We start from the raw sequence: 24017 nt of genomic DNA, 5'->3' as shown, positions 1-24017 counted from the left end.
CTCTGGTAGAAAACCACCACAAGCTTAAGAGCTTGTTTTTTTTTCACTTGTTCCATAGCAGTACGTTGGGAAGTTTTGGCTGTGTAAGTTCCTTCATCTGAGTTTATATCTTGCATCTGTCCAAATCAGTGTTTCCTGAGTTAATATAACGGTTATCGTTTGTAAGTGTTTGTCTGGCTTTGTACTATTGATGACCTATTCTCAGGTCATCGCCAGTTGAATGGATAAGATCCTGAATGGTGGATGAGCTGTTGCCCTGGCTGCTGTCAAAGTGGATGGTGGCAGAAGCAGACATCTCTATACACTTTGCAGCGGATCAGCGGAGATCCTGAGTGGCTGATTCTGCCAATAAACTATTGATGACTAATTCTGAGGATAACTCCTTTAATACAGCGGTTAGATCAATAATTGCTTTAACCCTTTCCAATCCAATTTGTACCTGGTTTTCCTAGGAGGCTTACTCTATTTCTGCCGTTATACAACGGCACCATATGCTGGCTAAAGCCAGTACTGCATGAGGTGACACGTTGGATAAGCTCCAACAGCAGAGAGGCTGGCAATGTACAGTAAGAGAACCCCGAAGGACGTCTTCCAACATCGGAGCTGTACAGCCTTAAAGCATAATGTCTTAACCCTTTCCAATCCACTGTCTGACGTTTAAAGACATTCTGATTGAAGGCTGTACAGCTCCGATGTTGGAAGACGTCCAGCAGTTTATTCTTACTGTATATTACTGTCCGCTCTGTCGGGGGCCTCTCCAGCATGTCCAATACCACAGTACTGGCTCTAGCCAGCAGATGGCGCCATTGTATAATGTCATAAAGAGTAAACCCAGTAGGAAACCCTGAATCCAAAACTGGATTGCAAAGGGTTAAGATGTCAGACAGTGAATTAAAAAGGGTTAATTCAGTAAATAGCGCTGTTTCGAACAAAGCCATGATAACAAGAAAAAAAATCTTGCGGTCTCAGACTGCTGCCGTGGGGCATGCCGGTACTCCATCAGCAGGAAGTTTGGGGGAAATCAACGGGAGTGAAGCTTTCTATTTCACTTCCGGCTTTTCATTGCAGTCAGAGCTTAAAGTGTAATAGAAGGAATCGCTCCCATTGATTTCAATGGGAGTGAAGTATTCTATTACACGTCCAGCCCTGACCACTGATGTGAATGTCCTGAGGATAGGTTATCAATAATAAATGCCTGGAATATCCCTATACATTTTCTCATAAAAGAGGGGACTTATTTCATGTAATGTGAAAAACAGACCAAAAAACTTGGAGAACTGGACAGAGCTTCTGCAATGGAAGAAAAGTGAAGGATTGAAGACAAATGGTGCTGCCATCCTAGTGACACTACAGAGTTCGCAAGTTATACTGATGCCAAGTGCATGGAAGAGGGGAACAAAACTAGGATCTTGGTGTGACGCGCAAAAGGGTGGTGGACTTGAGATTGGTGAATAGTGAAGATCTGTATTTGATGCCAGCACGTCACGTGATGCATTTCGAGGCCTTTTTCTCAAATTTCTGAGGAAATTTCAAGATGAGGTGTTAAATGGGAGTGGTTATGCAATACAGAGCCAGGGACCTGGTGTTACCAGTGGTGTAATGGTAACACCAGGTCCCTGCTCTGTATTGCAAACCAAACCATATAACGCCTCATCTTGAAATTCCCACAGGACTTCCAGCTGTTCTTGCCTCAAAACACTTTATGTGCCAACATCAAATAAAGTGATTCCCTATTCTCCACCATACTTTTTGCAGATCGCACCAAGATCCTAGCTTTTTTTTTTTTTTCTCGATTTCAGGTAATAGGTGCTCTTTAAACATGCCTAAAATACACACACGTCTATTCTAAGCTAAAAATAAAGGCAAAATAATATAAGGACTGACTGAAGGGACCATCTGGTCTTGTACTGAATTGGGGTATTTTTTTATTCAGTTTTGTTTTATTTTCGCATGATTGTAATATGACCGCTAGATCTAAATGCAAAAGACGACACCAGAATAAACCCCGTACACAGTTAATTAGTGTCAACCTTAGGGCTTATTCACATGAACACATTTGCGTTGCATATTGCATGTGTAAAAGTTTGCACGCGCATTATGCAGAGAGTAGAACCCATGGATTTCAATGGGTTTGTTCACATGAGCGTATTTTGCGTGCACATTTAATTTGTGCAACAAAATATGCTGCATGTCCTATTTTTGTATGTATTGCGCCCGAAAATGGCACATATTAAACTTAATTGCCCATTGAAATCAGTGGGAGCGCGCATGCGTGCATGTTTTTCTGCATGCACCAAAAATATAGTAAACGCAATCATAGAATAGTAGAGTTGGTAGGGACCTCCAGGGTCATCGGGTCCAACCCCCTGCTCAGTGCAGGATTCACTAAATCATCCCAGACAGATGTCTGTCCAGCCTCTGTTTTGAAGGCTTCCATTGAAGGAGAACTCACCACCTCCCGTGGTAACCTGTTCCACTCATTGATCACCCTCACTCTGAGTGTTTTCTAATATCTAATCTGTGTCTCCTCCCTTTCAGTTTCATCCCATTGCTTCTAGTCTTTCCTTGTACAAATGAGAATAGGGCTGATCCCTCTGCACTGTGACAGCCCTTCAGATATTTGTAGACTGCTATTAAGTTTCCTCTCAGCCTTCTTTTTTGCAAGCTAAACATTCCCAGATCCTTTAACCGTTCCTCATAGGACATGATTTGCAGACTGCTTACCATCTATTTAATTTTTCTTTTTCAGCTGCATTCTCACCTGTGCTGAAAACACAGCCATAACTGACATAACGCATGCCAGCGCTGCTGAAATCGCAGTAAGCTTAGTGTTGAAAAATGCTGCGTTTACTGCAAGCGCCTGTGAGATGGAGGCCATAAGGTCACTAATACTAACTAGATTTTGTAGCACACATATCAAACAAGGCTGGACACTACGCAGAGGTTGGAGCAGCGGTTCTGCTCCAACCCTGGTACATCCCAGTGGGCTTCTTGGTTAACCCCTTTAACTCCTTCCCGCTCCTGGACGTACCTGGTACGTCATGGCAGCCTGGTACTTCCCGCAACATGACGTACCTGGTACGTCCTGGAGATAGCACGGGATCACATAAGATCCCGCGCTATCCCGCAGCGGGAGCCGGCTGTCAGTCACAGCCGGCGTCCCGCTCCAACAGCGGGGGGACATCGGAGATGCGCCCGCCGCTGTTAACCCTTTCCCTGCCGCGATCTAAGTAGATCGCGGCAGGGAAAGAGTTCACAGAGGGATCGCGATCCCTGTGTGTCTCCGGCCGGAACTCGCGATGTTATCGCGAGAGCCCTGCCTGTCACCATGGCAACAGGACGCCAGACACTGGCGTCCTGTATTGCCTGTGCCTATAATCGCTGTACAAGCGATAAGGCATGGCAGAGCAGTAGCTCTGCCATGCCTTATGACAGCGATCATAGGCACAGTGATGTAAGTCCCTCAGAGGGACTCGAATAGTATAAAAAAAAGAAAAGAAAAGTGTAAAAAAAAGAAAAATGTAAAAAAAAAAATGTAAAAAACCCCTTTTTTATGCTTTTTCTAATATTAGCATAAAAAAAGGGAAAAAAAACTAAAACCCCACATATTGGGTATTGATGCGTCCGTAACGACGTGTACAAAAAGTTGAACACGCTTTTTATTTTGTACGACAAAAAGCGTAAAAAAAAACGCTAAAAAACAGAGGCAAAATGCTAATTTTTAGCATTTTGCCTCACAAAAAATGCAATAAAAGTGATCAAAAAAGCCGTACATTTCCCAAAATGGTACCAATAAAAACTACAGCTTGTCTCGCAAAAAATAAGCCCTTATAGAGCTCCGTACATAGAAAAATAAAAAAGTTACAGGACTTTGAATGCAGCTATAGAGAAAAAAAAAAGATTTCCAAAAAAAGGGGGTTTTATAGCAAAAAAGTGTAAAAACCTAAAAAAAATATAACAATTTTGGTATCGTTGTTACCGTACCGACCCGCAGAAAAAATTTAGTGTGTCATTTATGCTGCATGATTAACGCTGTAAAAAGAAAAAAAAAATCTATGGCAGAATTGATGCGTTTTCTCTCCCTGTTATCATTAAAAAAAATAAATAAAAAATTTACGATATTGTCTATATACCCAAAAGTGGCACCGATTAAAAACTACAGATCGCCACGCAAAAAACAAGCCCTTACACGGCCGCGTCCACGGAAAAATAAAAAAGTTATGGCTTTTGAAAAATGGAGATGGAAAAATACCAAAAAATCGCTTGGTCCTCAACGCCAAAATAGGCCATGTCATTAAGGGGTTAAAGGAATTCTCGCCCCACCTGCAGCTCCGGCCCCGCAGTGCAGAATGTGTGACTGCTGACATCTATGCTGAGGTAAGAGAGCAGTGGCTGGCTGAATGTGAAGAATGTAGGTAAAAAGCTTTCAGTTTTTCTTAAACAATCCAGCCAGACATGAAGGAACAGAGAGCGTGTGTCGGCTTACATGTTGCCCTTAATCACTTACCTGAAGCACACACCCACATTATGTTTAATAACTTATTGACTTCCTAACATCTGGCTGCAATTTCCCTTAAAATTTCGTATGAAGCCGCCCTAAAGTCACAATTTGAATTGAGCATTGAAAACCATTGTCGCAAAGCTCTAAAAGACTTCTGAGCAGAACATATTGTTCACAAGGTTCAGCAATGCTGCGGATTCTCCTGTAATGCATATTTTAAATTCATGGTATGTCAATTTATGCAATAGGTTGGACTCCTTCAAATGAGGGGCTGAAATCCATGGCAAAAAAGGCATCCAAATCAGCACTATTTGTGTGGATTTTCTTCTAGGTTCCCTGCAGTGAATCTACTTGTGAACATGCTGTCGCACGCTGAAAGACAACGATAAGCGACGGCATAACGAAAACTGCATGATGTAAGTCCAGTTACAAGACGGCTTTTGAGCGATAATCGTTGTCTAAATGGCCCTTAAAGGGGTTGTCCCGCGGCAGCAAGTGGGCCTATACACTTCTGTATGGCCATATTAATGCACTTTGTAATGTACATTGTGCATTAATTATGAGCCATACAGAAGTTATCAAAAGTTTTATACTTACCTGCTCCGTTGCTAGCGTCCTCGTCTCCATGGTGCCGACTAATTTTCGGCCTCCGATGGCCAAATTAGCCGCGCTTGCGCAGTCCGGGTCTTCTCCTGTCTTCAATGGGGCCGCTCGTGCAGAATGCCGTCTCTGTGTAGCTCCGCCCCATCACGTGCCGATTCCAGCCAATCAGGAGGCTGGAATCGGCAATGGACCGCACAGAAGAGCTGCGGTCCACGGAGGAAGAGGATCCCGGCGGCCATTTCCACCAGTAAGTATAGAAGTCACCGGAGCGCGGGGATTAAGGTAAGCGCTGAGCGGGTTTTTTTTTTAACGTCCCTGCATCGGGGTTGTCTCGCGCCGAACGGGGGGGGGGGTTGAAAAAAAAAATAACCCGTTTCGGCGCGGGACAACCCCTTTAAGGCCTTGTTCACACTGAATTTTGCTGTTGAATTGCGCATAATTTTCACGCTCAAATTAACTCCATTTTGTCATTCTAGTGGATATTCTGGAAATAATGTTAAGTTCATCTGGCACTAATTTTGTGCAAAACCAAGTTGACATGTCAATTTTTGGTGTGGAAACTGCATCAGGTAGAAGCCCCATTGACAGATGCTAAATCTACATTCAAATCCACGGCAGACCTCCGAGGTTCAGCCTTGGAGTTTTGCCATGGCCTGATTTAGATTTGATACATTTGTAGCCGTGCGAACATACCCAACACATCTTTTGAAGTGGCAGAGCTCTTAGACCTCAGAATGGAGGCGCAATACTTGGTAAAGTTCCCTGAAACCCTTCAGAAGTGCCCATAAATCGCCAACAGAAAATATACAATAGAGAACTTCTTTGAGGGCCCCGTTTGGTGCAGAGTGTTAAGGCAACAGAATGCAGTCCTATGTTCTCACTCACGACCTGAAGGTTGCGGGTTTAATCCCCGCATGGCTCAGGTAGCCGGCTCACTGTTGATTCAGCCCTCCATCCCCCTGAGGTCGGTAAAATGAGCACCCAGCTTGCAGGAGGGGGGGGTAATAAACAAATTACCTGAACACACTGCAGAATAACTTGGCACTATACAAATAACAAGTGCCTCCCCTCCTCTTATTTCCTAGTCTGGTCATTTGTGTGTGTTCGATTAGTCCAGTAGGTGGCAGCACATTCATTCTGAGTTTGTCTTGATCTTTCTAATAGTGTTGGATTACAAAATTACTGTTTTTGTTACACTAAGGGCAATGGGGAATGGAGTCAATGAAAGTACATTGATTTTCACTGATCATTCACACTTAATGGACTTCTTCACATGAGCAATGTCCTATCTTTTGGCGTTCCTTCAGAATGCCTCGCCCTTTGTTTTCATTTCATGCGAGTGCAATGCGATGTTTCCCATTGAAATCAATGGGAATCACTTGTGATCCTCTGATTCATATGAAACACACCTGAGTATCACAATTTCACAGAAGTGATGCAAGGCATTTTTGAATGAAAAACACCTTGCATCTGTGTGAAAAACGTATGATGGCAAACGCAATATCAAGCTTGCCCATGTGAATCCAGCCTATGGCTGGGCTCACATGAATCTGTGTGCCGGCATGCCGCACACTAGCACTTAGCAAGTATGCAATGACGTGTATTTGCTGCATGCCACCAATCCCCATACACTATTTTAGCATGTATGCACACGTAATACACATTAAATAAGTGCATGCCGCAATTTTTATTTGCGTAATAACCACACAAGAAAAATCGGATGTGTGAGTGGCCCAATATAAATCAATGGGCTATTGGCATTGTGTATTGTGTGCACGATGCGTAATGACAATTCGCTAGTATGAGACCAGCCTAAAATCATATTACTGAATGTACTTTCATACATCAGAATGACTGCATGTTATATAATGGCATATTTTGTGGAAAAAAAGGTGAAAATACACAATTTGGTTCTGCAAAGAAGGGGAATATATTCCAAGCACTAGAATTTCAGCAACACCTAAAATCCTCTTTTTTTTTTTTAACCCAAGAATCAGTGTGTATGAAAGCAGATGGCACAACATGCCGCCTAATGACGGCTTCATCGTTCGCATTCTTTGCTCAGTGACTATGATGAAACAGCAGCCGCCAGTTTTAGGGATCATTGAGTTGAAAGTGAAAAGGATTTTTGGTACATATGGGAGGAGATTTATATGTGTAGTGATTAAGCACTATCCAGAGGGGTTACTGAAAGGCAGCAGTAACTGGAAACACTGACTTATGGCTTTAAGAAAACCTATCACTACGTCAAACCACATTGAAGCCACATCAGAACTTCGGACATATCATAGTAACAAGTCCCTATCAATCAGTGAACTGATAGTACTAAATGGTAAAAATTACCAGCACTCCGGTGTGTGTGTAGAGAAGAGAGGAATAAGGGCAAGCACTTACTTCACAAGGGTGCCTTGTCCTCAGCACCCCTGAATCCCAGGCGGCAATAGTATCACAGACGTGGCAGCAGGGTAGATGCAACGATTTATTTATCCACATGCGACGCGTTTCGGCTTTAAAACAAAGCCTATCTCAAGCATAAATTCTTTAAGAGCATTATATCTTTATATAGTCATTAGTTACCTAGCCCACGCCATCTGTACGGTCAGTGTAATCAGTAAACTGAAGGGCAGAATCGCTCCACTGCGAGAGTTTTGTTATAGTAATAATAAATGTATTATATATTTTTTTTTATGTTTCTCACATATGAGTATGCTTGCACATAGTCCCACACCTCTTTTCTAGGAGAAAAGTTGTCTGAAAGCCCTGGGACCCTCTCCTTTGGATTCCTTGGTCTGGGCAGGGATATTATTAAGTCTATTCTGGTTTCATTTATAAGAAATCATGTGTTTAGTAGTAACACACACCTTACAAACTAAGTCAATCATGAGTTGTTATGACTTTGAGGCGCATGTATTTCTATTGCTGTGTCATTTAGGGTATATGTGTACCATGATGATGTTAATAAACCAGTAGCGTACCGATGATTGACTAGCATTGTGTCAGTTTGTGTGACCCTGCATGCACTTTTCATAACCAATTTGGAGCAATACAGTGAAGTCAGAGGGATATGATTTATTCTCATAACAGTCTTTATTCACCTTCTCTTGGATAATGGTGTGTGAGTTCTTAGGACATCTAGGTGCCCAGACATCAATAACCTTACTTTCCTCTAGGTGAGAAGCCTGTAAGTGAGATATAACAAGTTAATCTATTGTAGTTGGATGAATACTATAGTTGTTAGGCTGTAATTGTAGTGATGATGTAGGATGACACTAATCATTAGGAGAAATGTTATAAATTCTTACACTATTAAGATGAAAGTCTTAGAACGCTATTTAGACTAAGGTTTAGCTAGCAAGAAAGGGTAAAAGTATTGATGCATAGTGAAAGAAGTAATGTGTGAGGGTTGTTCCAAAAGTAATGCCTCTTAGCTTATTATCTTGGTGTATGCCATCACAAGTAGATGATGGCAGTATGGCAATGGAGTTTGAACCTTCCTATCAATATCAGGTAAGTTTTGTTGTGAAAGACGTCAGTAGAGGAGCCGTGGCCCTCATTGAGTAAATCAGCCACTGATCTCATATTGGTGGTCTATCCAGAGTATCATGTGAGCGGCTTCATTGCCCCATGTTGGATCAGTTCTATTCTGAGCTTTCTGAATAATGACAAGGATTGTTTAAAATCTGTAGATTTCAGACCTAATCAATATGATTCCTGGATTTTCTGTAAAGGCCCATTCAGACACAATGATTATCGCTCAAAAGCCATCTTTTGTGTTACTGCACTGCCATTGTGCAGTTTTCGTTAAGCTGTCGCTCATGGTTGTCTTTCAGCTTGCTGAGAGACAGTGATGAGCCTTATCAGGAACTCACATTAGGATACAGCTGATACTATTGTTGCAGCTGTACCCCGCTCACTAAACACAGGCTGGGTTTGAAGAACAGAGCGATCTAGCTGTGTTCTTCATACGCCGCTTGGAGAGCTCGGCGCTCCAAGCGGGGAACAGCTGGATGCAGAAGACAAGCAGCCCCGCTTGTCTTCTGCATCCTCCGCTCGGAGTGCAAGGTGATTGCTCAACGTTTGAGCGATCACCTTGCGCAGTAAATGGACACAACGATTATCGCTCAAATAATCGTTGTGTCTAAATGGGCCTTAAGGGTGCATTCCCACGAACGTATATCGACTCAGTTGTCACGCCGAGCCGATATACGTTGTCCTCGTGTGCAGGGGGGGGGGAGGATGGAAGAGCCAGGGGCAGGAACTGAGTTCCCGCCCCCTCTCTGCCTCCTCTCCGCCCCTCTGCACTATTTGCGGAGGGGCGGGGCTAATTCTCGGAACTTCTCAGTTCCTGCTCTTGGCTCTTCCATCCTCCCCCCCCCCCCCCCCCCCCTGCACACGAGGACAATGTATATCGGCTCGGCGTGAAAACCGAGCCGATATACATTTGTCTGAATGCAGCCTTAAGGATGAGGTAGATAAAAAAGTTATAAAGTAATAGAGCCTCACTCAGTAGATGGGAATGTATAGACATGGTTGCTTTGATGTGTGACTGGAAGCATATGGGAAATATATGAATGTTTTATAATGAAATGCTTTTCTTCCAAAATAACCAGAAACGACACAAATTGTACTTATAATTTCTCATTTAGTTCCAGCACCTACTCTTATCCTATGATTTTAATTATATCACTAAAAGGCTAACTGCACATGGACGAGCTCGATATCGGGCCGTGATTTATGGTTGCCATCATGTAAATTCCCCACAGATACAAGGTGTTTTTATTGCAAAACCGTCTCACATCAATTCGGGGATGTAGTGATCCTCCACCACAGCTGTCAGCCGCGGCAGAGGATCGGGGAGTTTTCCCCATTGTTTTCCACATGGCGTGTTGTTTGAGGCCTTTCATCACGCACATCCATGGTCCAGCTTCGATCTCCCTGTGGCTTTGCTGGCATTTAAGTACAGCTACTGTCTAGTATGGGGATAGTGGCCAGTTGCGCTTTTCCCCTGCAGCAGCTGAAAAGCAGTATTGCAGGACGGCCATTCTGGAATACCAGGGTGGCAGAAGGCATCATATAATAATCTTTATTTGTATAGCGCCAACTTATTCCACAGCGCTTGGGGGTCTCGAGCAAGGAACTCTGCCTTATGACATTTATATGCCCTAATGCGGCATATGAACAGAAGTTTGCTCTTGGCAGATCCTCTTTCATATCAAAAGTACACAGGATCCATTAAGTAATGTTCTGTTTACCAGCAACATGGCTATCCTTACTAACCACATTGACTTTAATGGGGTATCTGCTATTCTTCCTGTTGAAAATACCATAAAAGCTATCAGAAAACCAAGAATGAACCTCTTAATGCAATTGTGTACAGAGCCTAAGTTTCAAAGAAAAGAATGGTAATCATAGGAACTTTGTATCAAATTTTTAAAGGGCAGCTAAACTTTTATAAAACTTCTAAAATGTCACAGTGATATGTCAAAAGTTTTGCTTAGGCCTCCAACCGATCTCTGATCACAACCCAAGGCGTAAAACCCTCAGCTGAGCGCTTCTGACCCTTTATTTTAGAAATTTTTAGTCTCTCAGCACTGTGACGTGTCTGTAGTTTAATTAAAAAATATTTACCCTTTAATAAATGACAATTCTTGGCACTTATGGGGCAAGAGCTCAGACTCTTACTGTATTGCACCAATAGATTTTCCAACATGTTGGGGTATCTCCTTATAGGGGCTCTTATAGTCTCTTCTTATAGCACCCAAGGCACAACAATAATATATTAACAGCAGAATTTGAGATCCGCAGTACAAAACTATCCAATTAACAGCAAGGATAATTGAGTGTCAAATTATAATGCATTCCATACCCCTTTTAAAGGGTAAATAACAGGTCATTTTCTGCCATCATCATAGCCTAATCACAAGAAATCTCAGACGAACGCTCTGCTCCAATGCCCACATGCAGGATGAAATTTCTGATTCCAGAGATTGTTTTACATGTTTTCAAAACATGATTAGCAAGTAAATGGAACAGTGTGCGTCCTACCATATAATAATATGCAGCCCGATAGGAACAAGGACCGTAAACTGTGAGGCAAAGTCCTGTGGGAAAAGTCAATGTTTACATGGCAAAAGCTGACTGAGTTGTTTGGGCAATAGCATATAGAGGAAAGTAGTAGATAAACAAAAAAGCGTAAACCTGGTCTAAGTGGTGTCAAACTACCTATAAGAAACCCATAAGAGAGGTACATTATAGTGCATTTCGAGCATAGACAAGCCAAGCTAGTGACCCTTTCATGCATTTAAAGGGAGTCTGTCATATGGCTTATGTTTACCAAAAAAAACCGAAATCCACAACGCTGGTATTTCAATGCAATATTCAGTTTTTTTCAACACGTTACATTTCCATGCTAATTCCTCAATATGACATAAACTGAATAGATAAGCCTTTGAAAAGGGCAGATTAGACTGAAACATCTGTGTTTACTAACCAGCCGTATCCTGCTGACAAATAATCTGCATATATTTCTCAGCCTGGAAATTGAATGTGTTGAATAAAACTAAATATTGTGCTGAAATAATAGTGCTGTGGACTTCGTCTTGGATTTGTTGAGACTGTGATAAATCTTCCAAGTGCACCTTTGAGTGCATATATGGAGTGTGGAACAAATATTATACACGGTTTACGTTTACTAAACCTCTCAGCGTTTGGTAGGTGTTACATCTGAACCGGACGCCAAAACAACTCGTCCAGATCAAGCGTAATAGTTATCCAACTGGACGGATATACACACAAGAAATAATAGAGGACAAAACGATTTATAACATAACCCAAAAAGAGAGAAAAGGGGAAATCATACCCTATCACATTAATACAGGAAAGCCCCGCCTGAAAGCAGGACGATTGCCCTAACGAGGACGTTCCCCTGTCCAGAACCTGGGGATACATAGATTGTCCCTAGATGGTAATGGGATAAATATTAGCAGAGAAAATTTACTTTAACCTTGTATGTAAATTAGCTTGCAATTGGCCTGCTGCATTCCCAGGCCCAACAAGTGCTCTGGATCTCATCACTGAACCCTCCCCAATGCCATCTCATTGATACTAATCAACATGCTGTGTCATTGTATACATCACATAGCATAACATAGCATGTGTCATTGTATACATCACAACCCTGGAGCTGTCAATCAACACCAAGTCCAAAGTGTTGAGGAGGGTTTAGTGATGAAAGCCAGGGGACTTGTTGGAAACAATCACAGAAGACTAGTGAGCTAATTTGCGTACAAAACTAAAGTCTATTTTCTCTGCACTAAAAGCACTTTGAATGGCCACTAGGGCCTCATGCCCACAATCGGGTCAGATTCCGCCTGTAAAATATCGCAACGAAATTAGACCCGGCGCCCCCCAAAAGACCCTATACTCACCTGTCCGGATCTGCCGCAAGTGTCTCGCCTGGCAAACCGGCGCTGGGCTGTGACGCGGATTCTCGCGTGCTCACTGCAGAAATATCGCTGGGCAGGCGGTTTCCATTGACTGGAATGGAAGCCGTCCGTGCGATTTTCCGCACAGAATAAAACACGCCGCAACTCTCCCCTGCAACCGGAAAATTGCAGTTGATTTCTGCTCGTGGGCAGGGGAGAATTGTTAACCCTTTCCAATCCACTGTCTGACGTCTAAAGACATTATGATTTAAGGCTGTACAGCTCAGATGTTGGAAGACGTCTGTCGGGGTTCTCTTACTGTATATTGCTAGCCTCTCTGCTGTCTGAGCCTATCCAACGTGTCACCTCATGCAGTACTGGCTTTAGCCAGCAGATAAAGCCGTTATATAAGAGCAGAAAAAGAGTAAGCCCCCTAGGAAAACCAGGATACACATTGGATTGTAAAGGGTTAAGATGGCATGTCTATGGGCGGACATTGCTGCGGAATTCGCGGCGGTTGTCTGACCGTGAATTCCGCATGGATTATCCATCCGTGGGCATTCGGCCTAAGGCTAATATCCATGGTAAGTCAACTGATTGGATTGGGTTATAAAAATGTTTGGTAGGCATAAATCATCTGACAAAGTCCTTCTTAACTTGTCAATCTGACATGACTCTGTTCATATCTTGTCTGTGTCAAGACATCCATTCCTAATGGATCCATTGCAACCAGTGGGAATCTGAGTGCTTATCATTTAGTATAAATGCTTGCCACCAACTGAATGATGAACGAGAATTTATTTGCTTCTCGTTCATCATTCAGTTTCGGCATGCAGAAAAGTGAACAACAGTTCGGTCTGTTGACTCTGAATGGAAGAATCCCTGGCCCGCTCCCCCTCCATTCAGTCAGCGATGCTCATTCCTTTGTTAAAGGATATTACTGGGACGACCTGTCGGGCATCTGCGCCCAGCAGATTGTCCCATGTTAAAGAGCCCTAACAGGATGTGCCGTGAATGCCTGGTAGGTGGTGTGTCTCACCACTGGACCTACTCCTGCCAAAGCGCAGGGGTCCTATGTGCTGTATGTGGAGTATACCAGTGTATCCAGAAGAAATCTTTAAGGTTTTTGGGGGGAATTTAGTATTGATGACCTATCCTCAGGTTAGGTTAGGATAATCAGCAGATCGGGATCCCCGCCTATGTTCACAGGGTCCACTGCCGGAAGCAGACAACTCTTTCTGTATTTCAGCAGGCCACGGTTGATATTCTAGCCACAGCTCCCATTGCAATACCAACCTGGGCTATTGAACTACAGACAGAGTTGTCTGCTTCTGGCTCTGTCTGCAAATCCTCCAATCTTTGTTGAAGTCAGGTGATCACTGCCTGCTAATCAGAGGCCACAGCATCAGAACCTCTGGCATCATGGCGCCCAGGATGTGAGCGCTGATAACAGGAGAACGGGCAGTGACACTGCAGCCTCTGTTTGGCAGGCAGCATTCACCTGGCTTCTGCTGTGAACAGAGGAATCACAGGACTACAGCGCTGGATTGTCGCCGATGAGTACAGGTAAGTAGCCTTTGATTTCAGTCATTTAGCACTAATTTTAAAATAAGACTCTGTAACCAGACAACCCTTTTAATGCACAAAGGCACTGAAGAGCTGATTGGTGGAGGATACGGGCAGCAAACCCCAACTGTTCTACTATTGACCTATCTTGAGGAAAGGTCATCAATAGTTTACAACTGGACAACCCCATTAATGTATAAAATGAGAAAGGCTTTGTACACTTATTATTGCTCCAATAGATTTTAATGTTGACCTCTCATGACCTCTGACCAGCAGGGGGAGCTGCGTCCAATTACAGCTGAATCTCGACTGATTCCTCTGGTGGCATTATTTTGGTTTTAGCCCCCACCCCTTTTGCCTACAATGGCTCCGGTTACTTTCAGAGTCAGATACTAGTCAAGTGGGTGGTCTACTCCGTCCAGTGTCAACAGCTGATGTGATGCTTAATAGACACTGAGCAATAGAGAGCGCCTACTTCACAGTAGCCTAATATCTGGCACCGTAGGTTACCGGAGCCATTGTGGGTGAACGGGAAAAGGGAAGGCTAACACCAAGATAAGAATCAGTGGAGATACAGCTGGAAAGGTATGCAGCCCTCCTGCTGTGCAGAGGATGTGACAAGTCCTCTCTAAAGGTAACCTGTCATCTCTGCATAGTAGTAATAATAATCTTTATTTATATAGCGCCTACATATTCCGCAGCGCTTACAATACAGGGGAAATAACACAAGACAACGGTTACATCAATTGGTGGAAACAGTAGGGGTGAGGGTCCTGCTCCAACGAGCTTACATACTACAAGTAATGGGGTGATACAGAAGGTAAAGGGGCTGGAGATATGCACGGTATGGCGAGGTGGAGAGTGAGGGATGCTATACACAGACAATGGTCATGCTGTATAGTGGCGGAATCGGGATGACTGCAGGTGCTGGTTGATTACGGCTAGCAGGGATTGCAGTCTGTGGGACAGGGAGCATGTTATCAGGCGCAGTACCGGGGGGGTTTGGTTTAGGGGATATGGTACGTATAGTACCATAAACTATGGAATAGCCCGAGGGATGTATTTTTAAGGGTAGTTTCACGTCTGCGCTCGGGGTTCTGCCTTCCTGCTCCGTTCGGGGAGCAGGAAAGGGGATTCTCTGCGGCCAAACCTCTTTGTTTTAGGACAGAACAGAAAAGCGCCGAATGGACCTCATTGACTATAATGGTATCTGACTGGCGATTTCTTCAGGTATTTTGTACCGAATCTTCGACTAAGCCTCCAAGATTCCAGTGCAGATGTGAAAGCGGCCTTATACTCACCTGCTCTCTCGTTCCATACGTGACACGAAAATCTGACGTAATTCAGATTGTCATGCACACACCCTTCCATAGACTTCTATGGGAGAGTGTGCACGGCAATCCGAAAAAAGGCAAATTTTTGTGCTGTGTACAGACTTCACCGGGGAAACAGCACGAGAACATGGGAACTGGTGAGTATAAGATATATATCCCCGGCTTCTTGTCGCCTCCATAATAACTTAGTTTATAGTACGGTTTCGAGGTGACAGGTTCCCTTTAACCCCTAAACGCCATATGACGTAAGGTTACGTCATAGCAGCGGGGTACTTAACGCAACATGACGTAACCTTACGTCATCTGGATAGCGCAAGATCGGAAGAGATCCCGTGCCGTCCGGCCTCCTTTTGCAACAGCGGGGGTGCCTAAGGACAGTGATCACCGCTGTTAACCCCTTACATGCTGCGATCTATGTAGATCGCGGCATGTAAAGGGCTCACAGAGGGAGTCCTGCAATGCCTTATCATAACTGCTATGGTTCAGGTCCCCATGAGGGACATAAACTGTAAAAAAAAACTAAAGAAAGTGTAAAAAAAACAACAAAAAACTCATTTCCCCCTATTTGTATGAAAAAAAATAAAAAATTTAGGAAAACCCCCACACGTGTGGTATCATTGTGTCCGTAACGACCTGTACTATAATTTGAGCACACTAATTATCTTGTGCATCAGAAAAGCGTAAAGAAAACGGAGGCAGAATGCTTATTTTATTCATTTTGCCTCCCAAAAAGTGCAATAAAAACTATCAAAAAATCCGTATGTAATTCAAAATGGTACAAATAAAAACTACAGCTCATGATGCAAAAAACATCTGGCCATGGAAAAATTAAAAGGTTATGCAATTCTGAATGCAATAATGCAAAAATAATTATAATTTTTAAAAAAAGGGTTTTTGTTGTGCAAAAGTGGAAAAACCTAAAAAAATTGAAATATTTTTGGTATTGTTGTTGTAATCGTACAGACCCGCAGAAAAAATATATTGTGTCATTGTTGCTGTATGATTGACGCTGTAAAAAAAAATAAAAAATTTAAAACATTGGCAGAACTGATGTTTTCTTTCACTACTCTAAAAAAAAAAAAAAAAATTATAAAAGTTTTCCAATACATTATATGCACCCAAAAATGGTACCAATAAAAATATAGCTCGCCACTAGCGATGAGCGAGTATACTCGCTAAAGGCAATTGCTTGAGCGAGCATTGCCTTTAGCGAGTATCTCCCCCGCTCGAGACTGAAGGTTCGGGTGCCGGCAGCAGGCACGGAGCTGCGGGGGAGAGCGGGGTGGAACGGAGGGGAGATCTCTCTCTCCCTCTCTCCGCCCCGCTCCCTCCTGCTTACTGCCGCTACTCACCGCTCCCCCGTGACGGCACCTGAACCTTCCGTCTCAAGCGGGGAGATACTCGCTAAAGGCAATGCTCGCTCGAGCAATTGCCTTTAGCGAGTATACTCGCTCATCTCTACTCGCCACGCAAAAAACAAGCACCTCGGCCTCATGTCCACGGGCGGGTCGGATTCCGTGTGCGGGAGCAAGCAGCAGAATCCCACCCTGCCCGCTGCTGAGGACACATATTTACCTGTGCGGGTGTTCTGCGTCCCGTCTGCATGCGCGGCACTTATTTTTAAAATTTAGCTCCTGCTTTCCTGCGGTATTCAATGGAAGCCGTCCGTGCGGAATCCGCAGCAAAATGGAACATGCTGCAATTTGTTTTCCTGACCAAAAGGTCCTCAAAACAAATCTGCATGCTTTAATGCAATTGGCAGACGCCCATGTATTCCTATTGCCATGTATTTGCGTATCTTCCGCTCAGGTGACCTGTGTGAATTCCGCAAATCAAATCCGCCCGTGTGACGGAAAAATAAAAAGGTTATGGCTCTTGAAAAAGTGGAACTGAAAATCCCCCCCAAAATTGTTGCATCCTTAGTATTAATTCCCAGTATTCTTCCGTTTTGTGTATGCAGCTCATATACAGACTCCATGGTATACATGTATAACAATATTTTATTGTGATGGGTGTAATAGGGCTTTTAACATTGATTTGCTTCGCTTTTCAGTGGGTTAATAATGATACTTTGGTGACTACTTGTGCATCAGAGCCGTTGCCTATAGCAACCAAACAAGTTCCACCTCTGACAGTCTGGTCGGTTGCTATAGGTAACGCCTCCACAGCGAGCTCGGACTACTAGCAGCATCGCCCTGTATCCAGTGGTCGCTGTTGCTAGGGAGAGGTGTCCTCAGCCAGCTTCCGTAGTAACAAGGTGAGGGCGGAGCAGTCCGTCTCCAGAGGAGGGACACTCAGCTGTTTACTTCCGGGGGTCTCTCAGGAGAGGGGGTTTGAGTTCCGGGGCAGTATCCGGCCCGGTCCCAGCGCTGGGTTGGTGGTTTACTCGGAGGGATCGCCCCCCTCCGTCTGAGAGGGGAGCGGGCACCGGGAGGCCCAGCAGCGGCGGGGGGGAAAGATATGGATAAACTGACCATCATTTCAGGATGTCTGTTTCTGGCTGCGGATATCTTTGCCATCGCCAGCATCGCCAACCCGGACTGGATAAACACCGGGGAGTCCGCGGGTGAGTGCCGGGCGCGATGCGTGTGTGTGAGGCCGTGATGGGCGCGGGGTGCCCGCGCTGCTGCCTCCGCCAGTGATGCTCTGGCTGTTGGGGTGCAGTGACGTTTGGGGGGCGCAGTAATGGATGCATTGGGGTGAATGGTGCTGAGCTCCGGAGAGGATCGGATTGGGGACCGAGCTGATCTTGTGCCATAGAGGCAGAGAATGGAAATCCCTTCTATCACAGGGGCAGAGCAGGAAAAATGGCTAAACTGATAATTTTATGGCTCTGATTAATTTGGTACGTGTGATGGCCTTGGCCAGCTGTGCCCCCCACCACCCTGGCACCACTGATGTCCTGGCTGGCCGTGCCCCCCCTGGGTCCACTGATAGGTCTGATGTTGAGGGTACTTACTAGGAGAGACCAGAGGTTGGGCTGTAGGGGAGGGTGGGGGGTGCGCTCGGGGACGGTTCTGGTCAGTTATGGCACAAATGTGGGGTCAGATGTGGGCGATGGATACCAGTGGTTCTGGTGGAGGATGTTGGGCTGCGGAGTTGGAAGGAATGTACCGATGCTCCAAGTATTAATGTATAACGGCACACTTGTTACTAATTACACCACTTTATGAGGGTGTCGGAGTCTGCAAAAATAGGAGTCAAACATTTAGTCTTACCAATTCCACAGACCTGTTGAGTATGTTGGACAGATGTGGGGGGACAGGGCGCAGACTGGTGGAGGGCATGGGGAAAATGGGGGCATGGGTTGAGGACGCTCTGCATGAGAATGCTGTCAGGACAGGTGCATTGCCTTTGGTTGAGGGGGTGAATGTGGGTAGGAGCTCTGGTTGAGTACATGGCGGTGGTTGGGGGGGGGGGGCAATGGGCTCTGGTTAAGGACACCTCAGGGGGAGGCCATGGTGTAAATTGAGGACATTGGCTGGACAGAGATGCTGGTTGAAGATGCTAAGGGGACGGGAATACCAGCTTTGGTTGAGGACAATGTGGGGATGGCTATTTGGATTGAGGACATTGGTGGGTCGGAGACACTTTGTTGAGGGTGCTGGAGGGATGAATATGTGGGTACAGGCGCTGGTTGATGGCATGTGGACACAAGCTCTTGTTGAAGACGTTGCACAGATGATGCGTGAGGTCTGGTTTGAGGGGACGGTGGACAGAGGGTCTGGTTTGAGGGGACGGTGGACAGAGGGTCTGGTTTGAGGGGACGGTGGACAGACGATGCATGAGCTCTAATTGAGGGGACGGTGGACAGAGGGTCTGGTTGAGAATGTTGGCTAGACGATGTGTGAGCTCTGGTTGTGGACATTGGGTGTATGGGGGGCGCAGGCTTTTGTTGAGGATGTTTCATGTGTGTGGGGACACGAGGTGGACATCTGCCTGGTAAGGACACGGGGCTATGCACGGTATTACGGAAGGGGGGTAGGTAAAGTGAATTTTCTGCTATGTTACAAACTAGTTCTAAAATCAATGCTATTTCTATAAAGACTGATGAAGTTCTGCTAGTTGGGGGGGACTAGACCCATCTATGTGGGGACAGAGGAGGACCTGTGGAATAACACTGTGCCCGGCTCTTAGTTTTCGGTGGTTGCCCTGGATGTTAATAAATGACGGCATCGGCTCTGTGATATTCTGCTGTAGGTCACCGGTCCGGTTAGTGTATTATATAATAACTGGTGGCATACTGACGGGTTATAATTATTAGGGGGGCAGCTCATGGTCTGTGTGGACTTTTAACCTAATGATGATGGTGTCCATGTTTCCTCTTATGCTTTCTTCCTGCTCTGTTACGTTTGTCTTATACGTTACAGCAGTTGCATTTTTTATAATGCTAAATGTCTAAATTGAAAAGGTCACTGTGAGGAATATCATATTTGTCAGATCCCATCGCCTCCGGTAGAAAGTGCTGTACGCACATTGACGTAGGAGTCTGTCACTGGGACAAAATCCACTTGGATGATTTTTCTTAGGGCACCCATCAGGTGTCCCTGAACCCTAATTGAGCCCCCATTGCATTAGTGGTTATGACTACATTGTCCAGCTCCGAAAATCAGCAGATCGGGCCACAATAGTATCGTTGTCCTGAAGAAGCTCCTGCACAATTGGATATCAGTCCCATGTGTGATTTTATGCATGAGATTAAATTCCCTTGAGCAGGCTGACAGTCGGCGTGGGGCCGCAGGTGACTCCTGATGACATCACCAGGGCTCTGACACGCCGGGGCTTATTTACTAAGAGTATTTTTACACGGGACCACCGTCAGACTCTTAAGTGCCCGATGATCTTCCTTACGATATTCATTCCTGTGCTTTTACACAGGAGCAGTAATCACTCAGTCAGGGGAGGCGCAGAGTGCCAGAGATCTCTTCCAGCCCCCGCCTCCATTCCGAGTGAACAGGCAGTTCATAGACGGAAGACTGCCTGTTTACACGGGCTGATAGTCACATGATACTTACATGAGCTAAAAGCCAAGCGACCCCGACAAGTAAGCTGCTCTCGCTCCCTTGCCCTGTAACTACACGGGCCGACGGTCACCTTAGTCTCTTTTTGAGCTGTTTCCTTGGGCGACTGTCAGCCTCTAAGTACCCTAATACTACAGACTTAGACTAGACCGTCTTAAAATGCCCCATATTTATCACAGAAGCTCTGTAAATCTGTCACATTTTAAGACTTGTCTAACTTGATATACTATTTTAATTTGTCTAGTTTTCACTAAAAATGCATTTTTTTTGTGTGCTTGATTTAGCATTTAGCCACACCCCCTTTCTACAAAGGAACATCCCTTTGTCTGATACAGTGAAAAGTTTCCGAAGGTGTCTAGAACATGTATTGAATGTGGCGCAAAGCATGTTTGACAGTTTTCTAGTGTAATTTGCGCCAGAAGACTGTTGAACGTTCAGTAGTAAATAAAGAAATCGCCGAGGGGTCGATCAAGTAGTAAATCAGCCCCATAGAGCCAGTAAGGCTGGATTTGTGCGAGCTCATTAGGCGCTGCTCCGTATCCTGCAGTGGATGGTCAATCAGAGAGTACACAGAAGCAATTGGGGAGAAACTCCATCTTCGGGCCGGCTTCACACTGACATTTTTGCGCATGCAATACCCTGTGAATAGAACCCATTGATTTCACCCATTATTGTCCACATGCACGGATTTTCCTGCACATTTCGGTTCTGCAAATATTTTCCTGCGCATTTGCACACCATAGAAGTCAGTAGGTATACGTAAATGCGTACACAACACGCCAGGAGAAGCGTAAAATGCTGCGTAACGGTGCAGGACAAAGAACGCTTCCTGAACTCATTAGACTAATGAGCCATTTCAATGGCCGGGAGCATCAGTGCTTTTTTTTTTTCTTGCACGCAGAAATGCACATGCCTTGTGCGTGGGGAAAAAGGCAAAATATAGCCGATGTGCATGCAAAAAAGCATCGTTCGCTCTGCAGATATGCAGCGCTGTATGCGCGTGCCAATATTTTCTGCTCGTGTGAAGGCAGCCTCAGGTAGAAAAAAACCAAACTCTATCTTTTTACACGAGGGAGTATATTTGCAGTTATACAGCATTTGCTATAAACGCTGCAGTCCGTTCTCCATGTAGTGCGGATATTGCAGTCAGACTGATCTGCCGCAGGGTTAGACGGTTTATACATATACAGAAGTTGCATTAAAGGGCTTTTTTAGCTTATCTAATATTAAAAACAGCATTTTTTTTTCTTTTGTCCAAAAGCCAGATCCCGTTATAGTTCATGGGCGTTGTTTGGTTCCATCCAGAAACAGAACCTTTTGGCCACGGGGATTCTTCTTACCTGCTCCCTGAATGGAACTGGAAAGCGGATTTCCCAGCTTAGATGTGAAAGCACCCTTAAAGCGGTTGTTGTGCTTGTAGCTGGCCACTGCACAATGTACGGAGCGGTCCCAAAAAAGGTAGAAGTGGGAGAACCCCTTTAAGTTATGGTGGTGTTCCGGAAGGTGATAAGGAGCTGTCGGGGGATGTACTCTTTATACTCGCCCGTTCCCATTGTGTCTGCCACACGCAGTCTGAAGATCTGACTCTTTTCAGACTGCTTTCCTATAGACTTCTATGGGAGAGCGTGTGCAAGGCAGTCTGAAAAGAGTCTGATTTTCAGACCACCCAGAAGCGGTAGAGGAAAAGGCCATATTTACATGGCCGATTGTCAGTCAGGGCTGAGTTTCTCGAGCGTGACTCGCATCGCATAGAACACGGACGCCACATCCGTGTTCTGTGCAATGAGTGGGAGACGGCACATTTGCACGTACTATTCTCATAGGAGGTTTGCACAAAATTGAACATGCTGTGAATTTTCCATCTTGCAGCATCGCTGTGGGAGAAAAATCGCCCGTGTAAATACACCCATTGCAAACAATGGCGTCTACCTTTTGTGCATCTCACAAAGGGCAAAACTCGCTTGAGAATATGGGCCATGTAATACAAGAGTACATCACCCGCCTCCTCGTTGCCTTCCCGGGCAGCACCATAACTTTAAGTTCCCTTTAAAAATGCTAAGAGGAGTATTTTTACTTGGCATGTACTCTTTTTGTTTAGTATAACCTCTGTGAACAGAATAGTCGTCATACAGGGGGCGCTATTCTGTGGGAGCCCCAATGGTAGGCTGCCTTGTTTTTCTTAAAGAATTTGGTAATCAAATCAAAAAATATAATTCCGTCTTTAGTATGGGGGTCCCTGGTAGATAATATCCGAATATGGTCGCCTTGCTTCTAGCTTTGAACGGTCTTCTACTAGGCCCTGTAGGTGGTTGCAGGCCAACAAATCGGTCATCAGCAAACGAGCGTTTGCTCGTTTGTCAGCTCATCATTGCAGTGTTTATACGGGCAATGATCTGGTGCACAGCCGTCGGCCATTACTCATAAAACCTATTGCATTGGCTTTCAATCCTTACCTTAGGGTAGCCATAGGAATTGGGCCTATATATTTCATGTCTGGGCACATATCAGACCTCCTCCATCTTCACAATGGCCATACAAGCATTTAGAAGGTTGGGTCCCAACCTATCCCATCCTATCTTTGGCTGCAGATGAGTGAAACCAAAGGGGTCCGAACCGTTGTATGTAAAATTAAAACTTTTTTCTTTCCCCGTTCGCCATAGTAGTGATTTTTCTACAAGACTAGTTATAGACCATAACATATGGCATATGTAGTGTATTCCACCTTAAAATACAGCACAAAAGCCTGGTTGCACGCTACAGACAAATATCCAGGCGGGTTTGAGACATGGAGCACGCCATATCTGTCATAGAGTTCTTCCAAACCCTGATGAGCTAAATCCTGCACAAAATTAGCAGCAACATAAAACAAGCAAATGGCGGGGGTCCCGGGAGAAATCTGAGTTAGCAGTATGGAGTAGAGGAAGAAGTACCATTGATTTGCCAGGGTATGTGAGGTGTTGTACGTGCCAGCAGAACGAGTATGACATCTGTCCCACGAGAGGAGGACATATTGTCAGTCTCTGGCAGTTCTTATCTTATTAGGGGCCAGGGGTGGAAACACTTTGCAATGCAAAATGCTAGATTCTTATTGTTGTGTACCATGCTTCCCTGAAAATAAAACCCCGTCTTATTTTTGGGGGGAGGTCTTATTATACTTGGCTAGAAGGCTTGATCCTGGTCCCTCCCGCTAATCTCCACAGCTCTGACGCTCTTCCCGCAGTCTTTGGCCGTTCACACATCATCACTTCCTGGTTACAGGATTCATAAATCCCGCCTCCAGGAAGTGATGGCTGTAATTGGCTGAGCAGTGGTCGAAGAACCAATCAATGCAGCGTGGATGAACCAATGCAATGGTTGTGATTGGCTTATCCAGCGCTGCATGGATTGCCTGAGCAGCGGTCGAAGAACCAATCACAGCCATCGCTTCCTGGAGGTGGGGTTTATGAATGTCGTAACCAGGAAGTGATGTACGAGCGGCTGGGGACTGCAGGAAGTGCGCCGAACCTCTATGGAGCAGCAGGAGGGACCTGGACTGTAGCTGCTAGGTAATGTATTCTTCTTAATATAG

The 24017-nt window shown here is 44.9% G+C and overlaps 1 protein-coding gene across 1 annotated transcript in view; it reads left to right on the top strand.

Annotated features, from left to right (window-relative positions):
* The first annotated feature begins 17761 nt into the window (after nucleotides 1–17761).
* The window catches only part of MOSMO (modulator of smoothened), a 41705-nt gene continuing 35449 nt past the window's right edge, over nucleotides 17762–24017 (top strand). The window contains exon 1 of the mRNA XM_066576285.1: nucleotides 17762–17994. Coding sequence (XP_066432382.1) covers nucleotides 17889–17994 — 106 coding nt within the window. The 5' untranslated portion in view covers nucleotides 17762–17888. The remainder of the gene's footprint in view (nucleotides 17995–24017) is intronic.

This window comes from Eleutherodactylus coqui, chromosome 8 (genome assembly GCF_035609145.1).
Source record: "Eleutherodactylus coqui strain aEleCoq1 chromosome 8, aEleCoq1.hap1, whole genome shotgun sequence".
NCBI lineage: Eukaryota > Metazoa > Chordata > Amphibia > Anura > Eleutherodactylidae > Eleutherodactylus > Eleutherodactylus coqui.
Note: the sequence above shows the minus strand (reverse complement) of the source record. Positions and strands in the feature narration are given on the sequence as shown.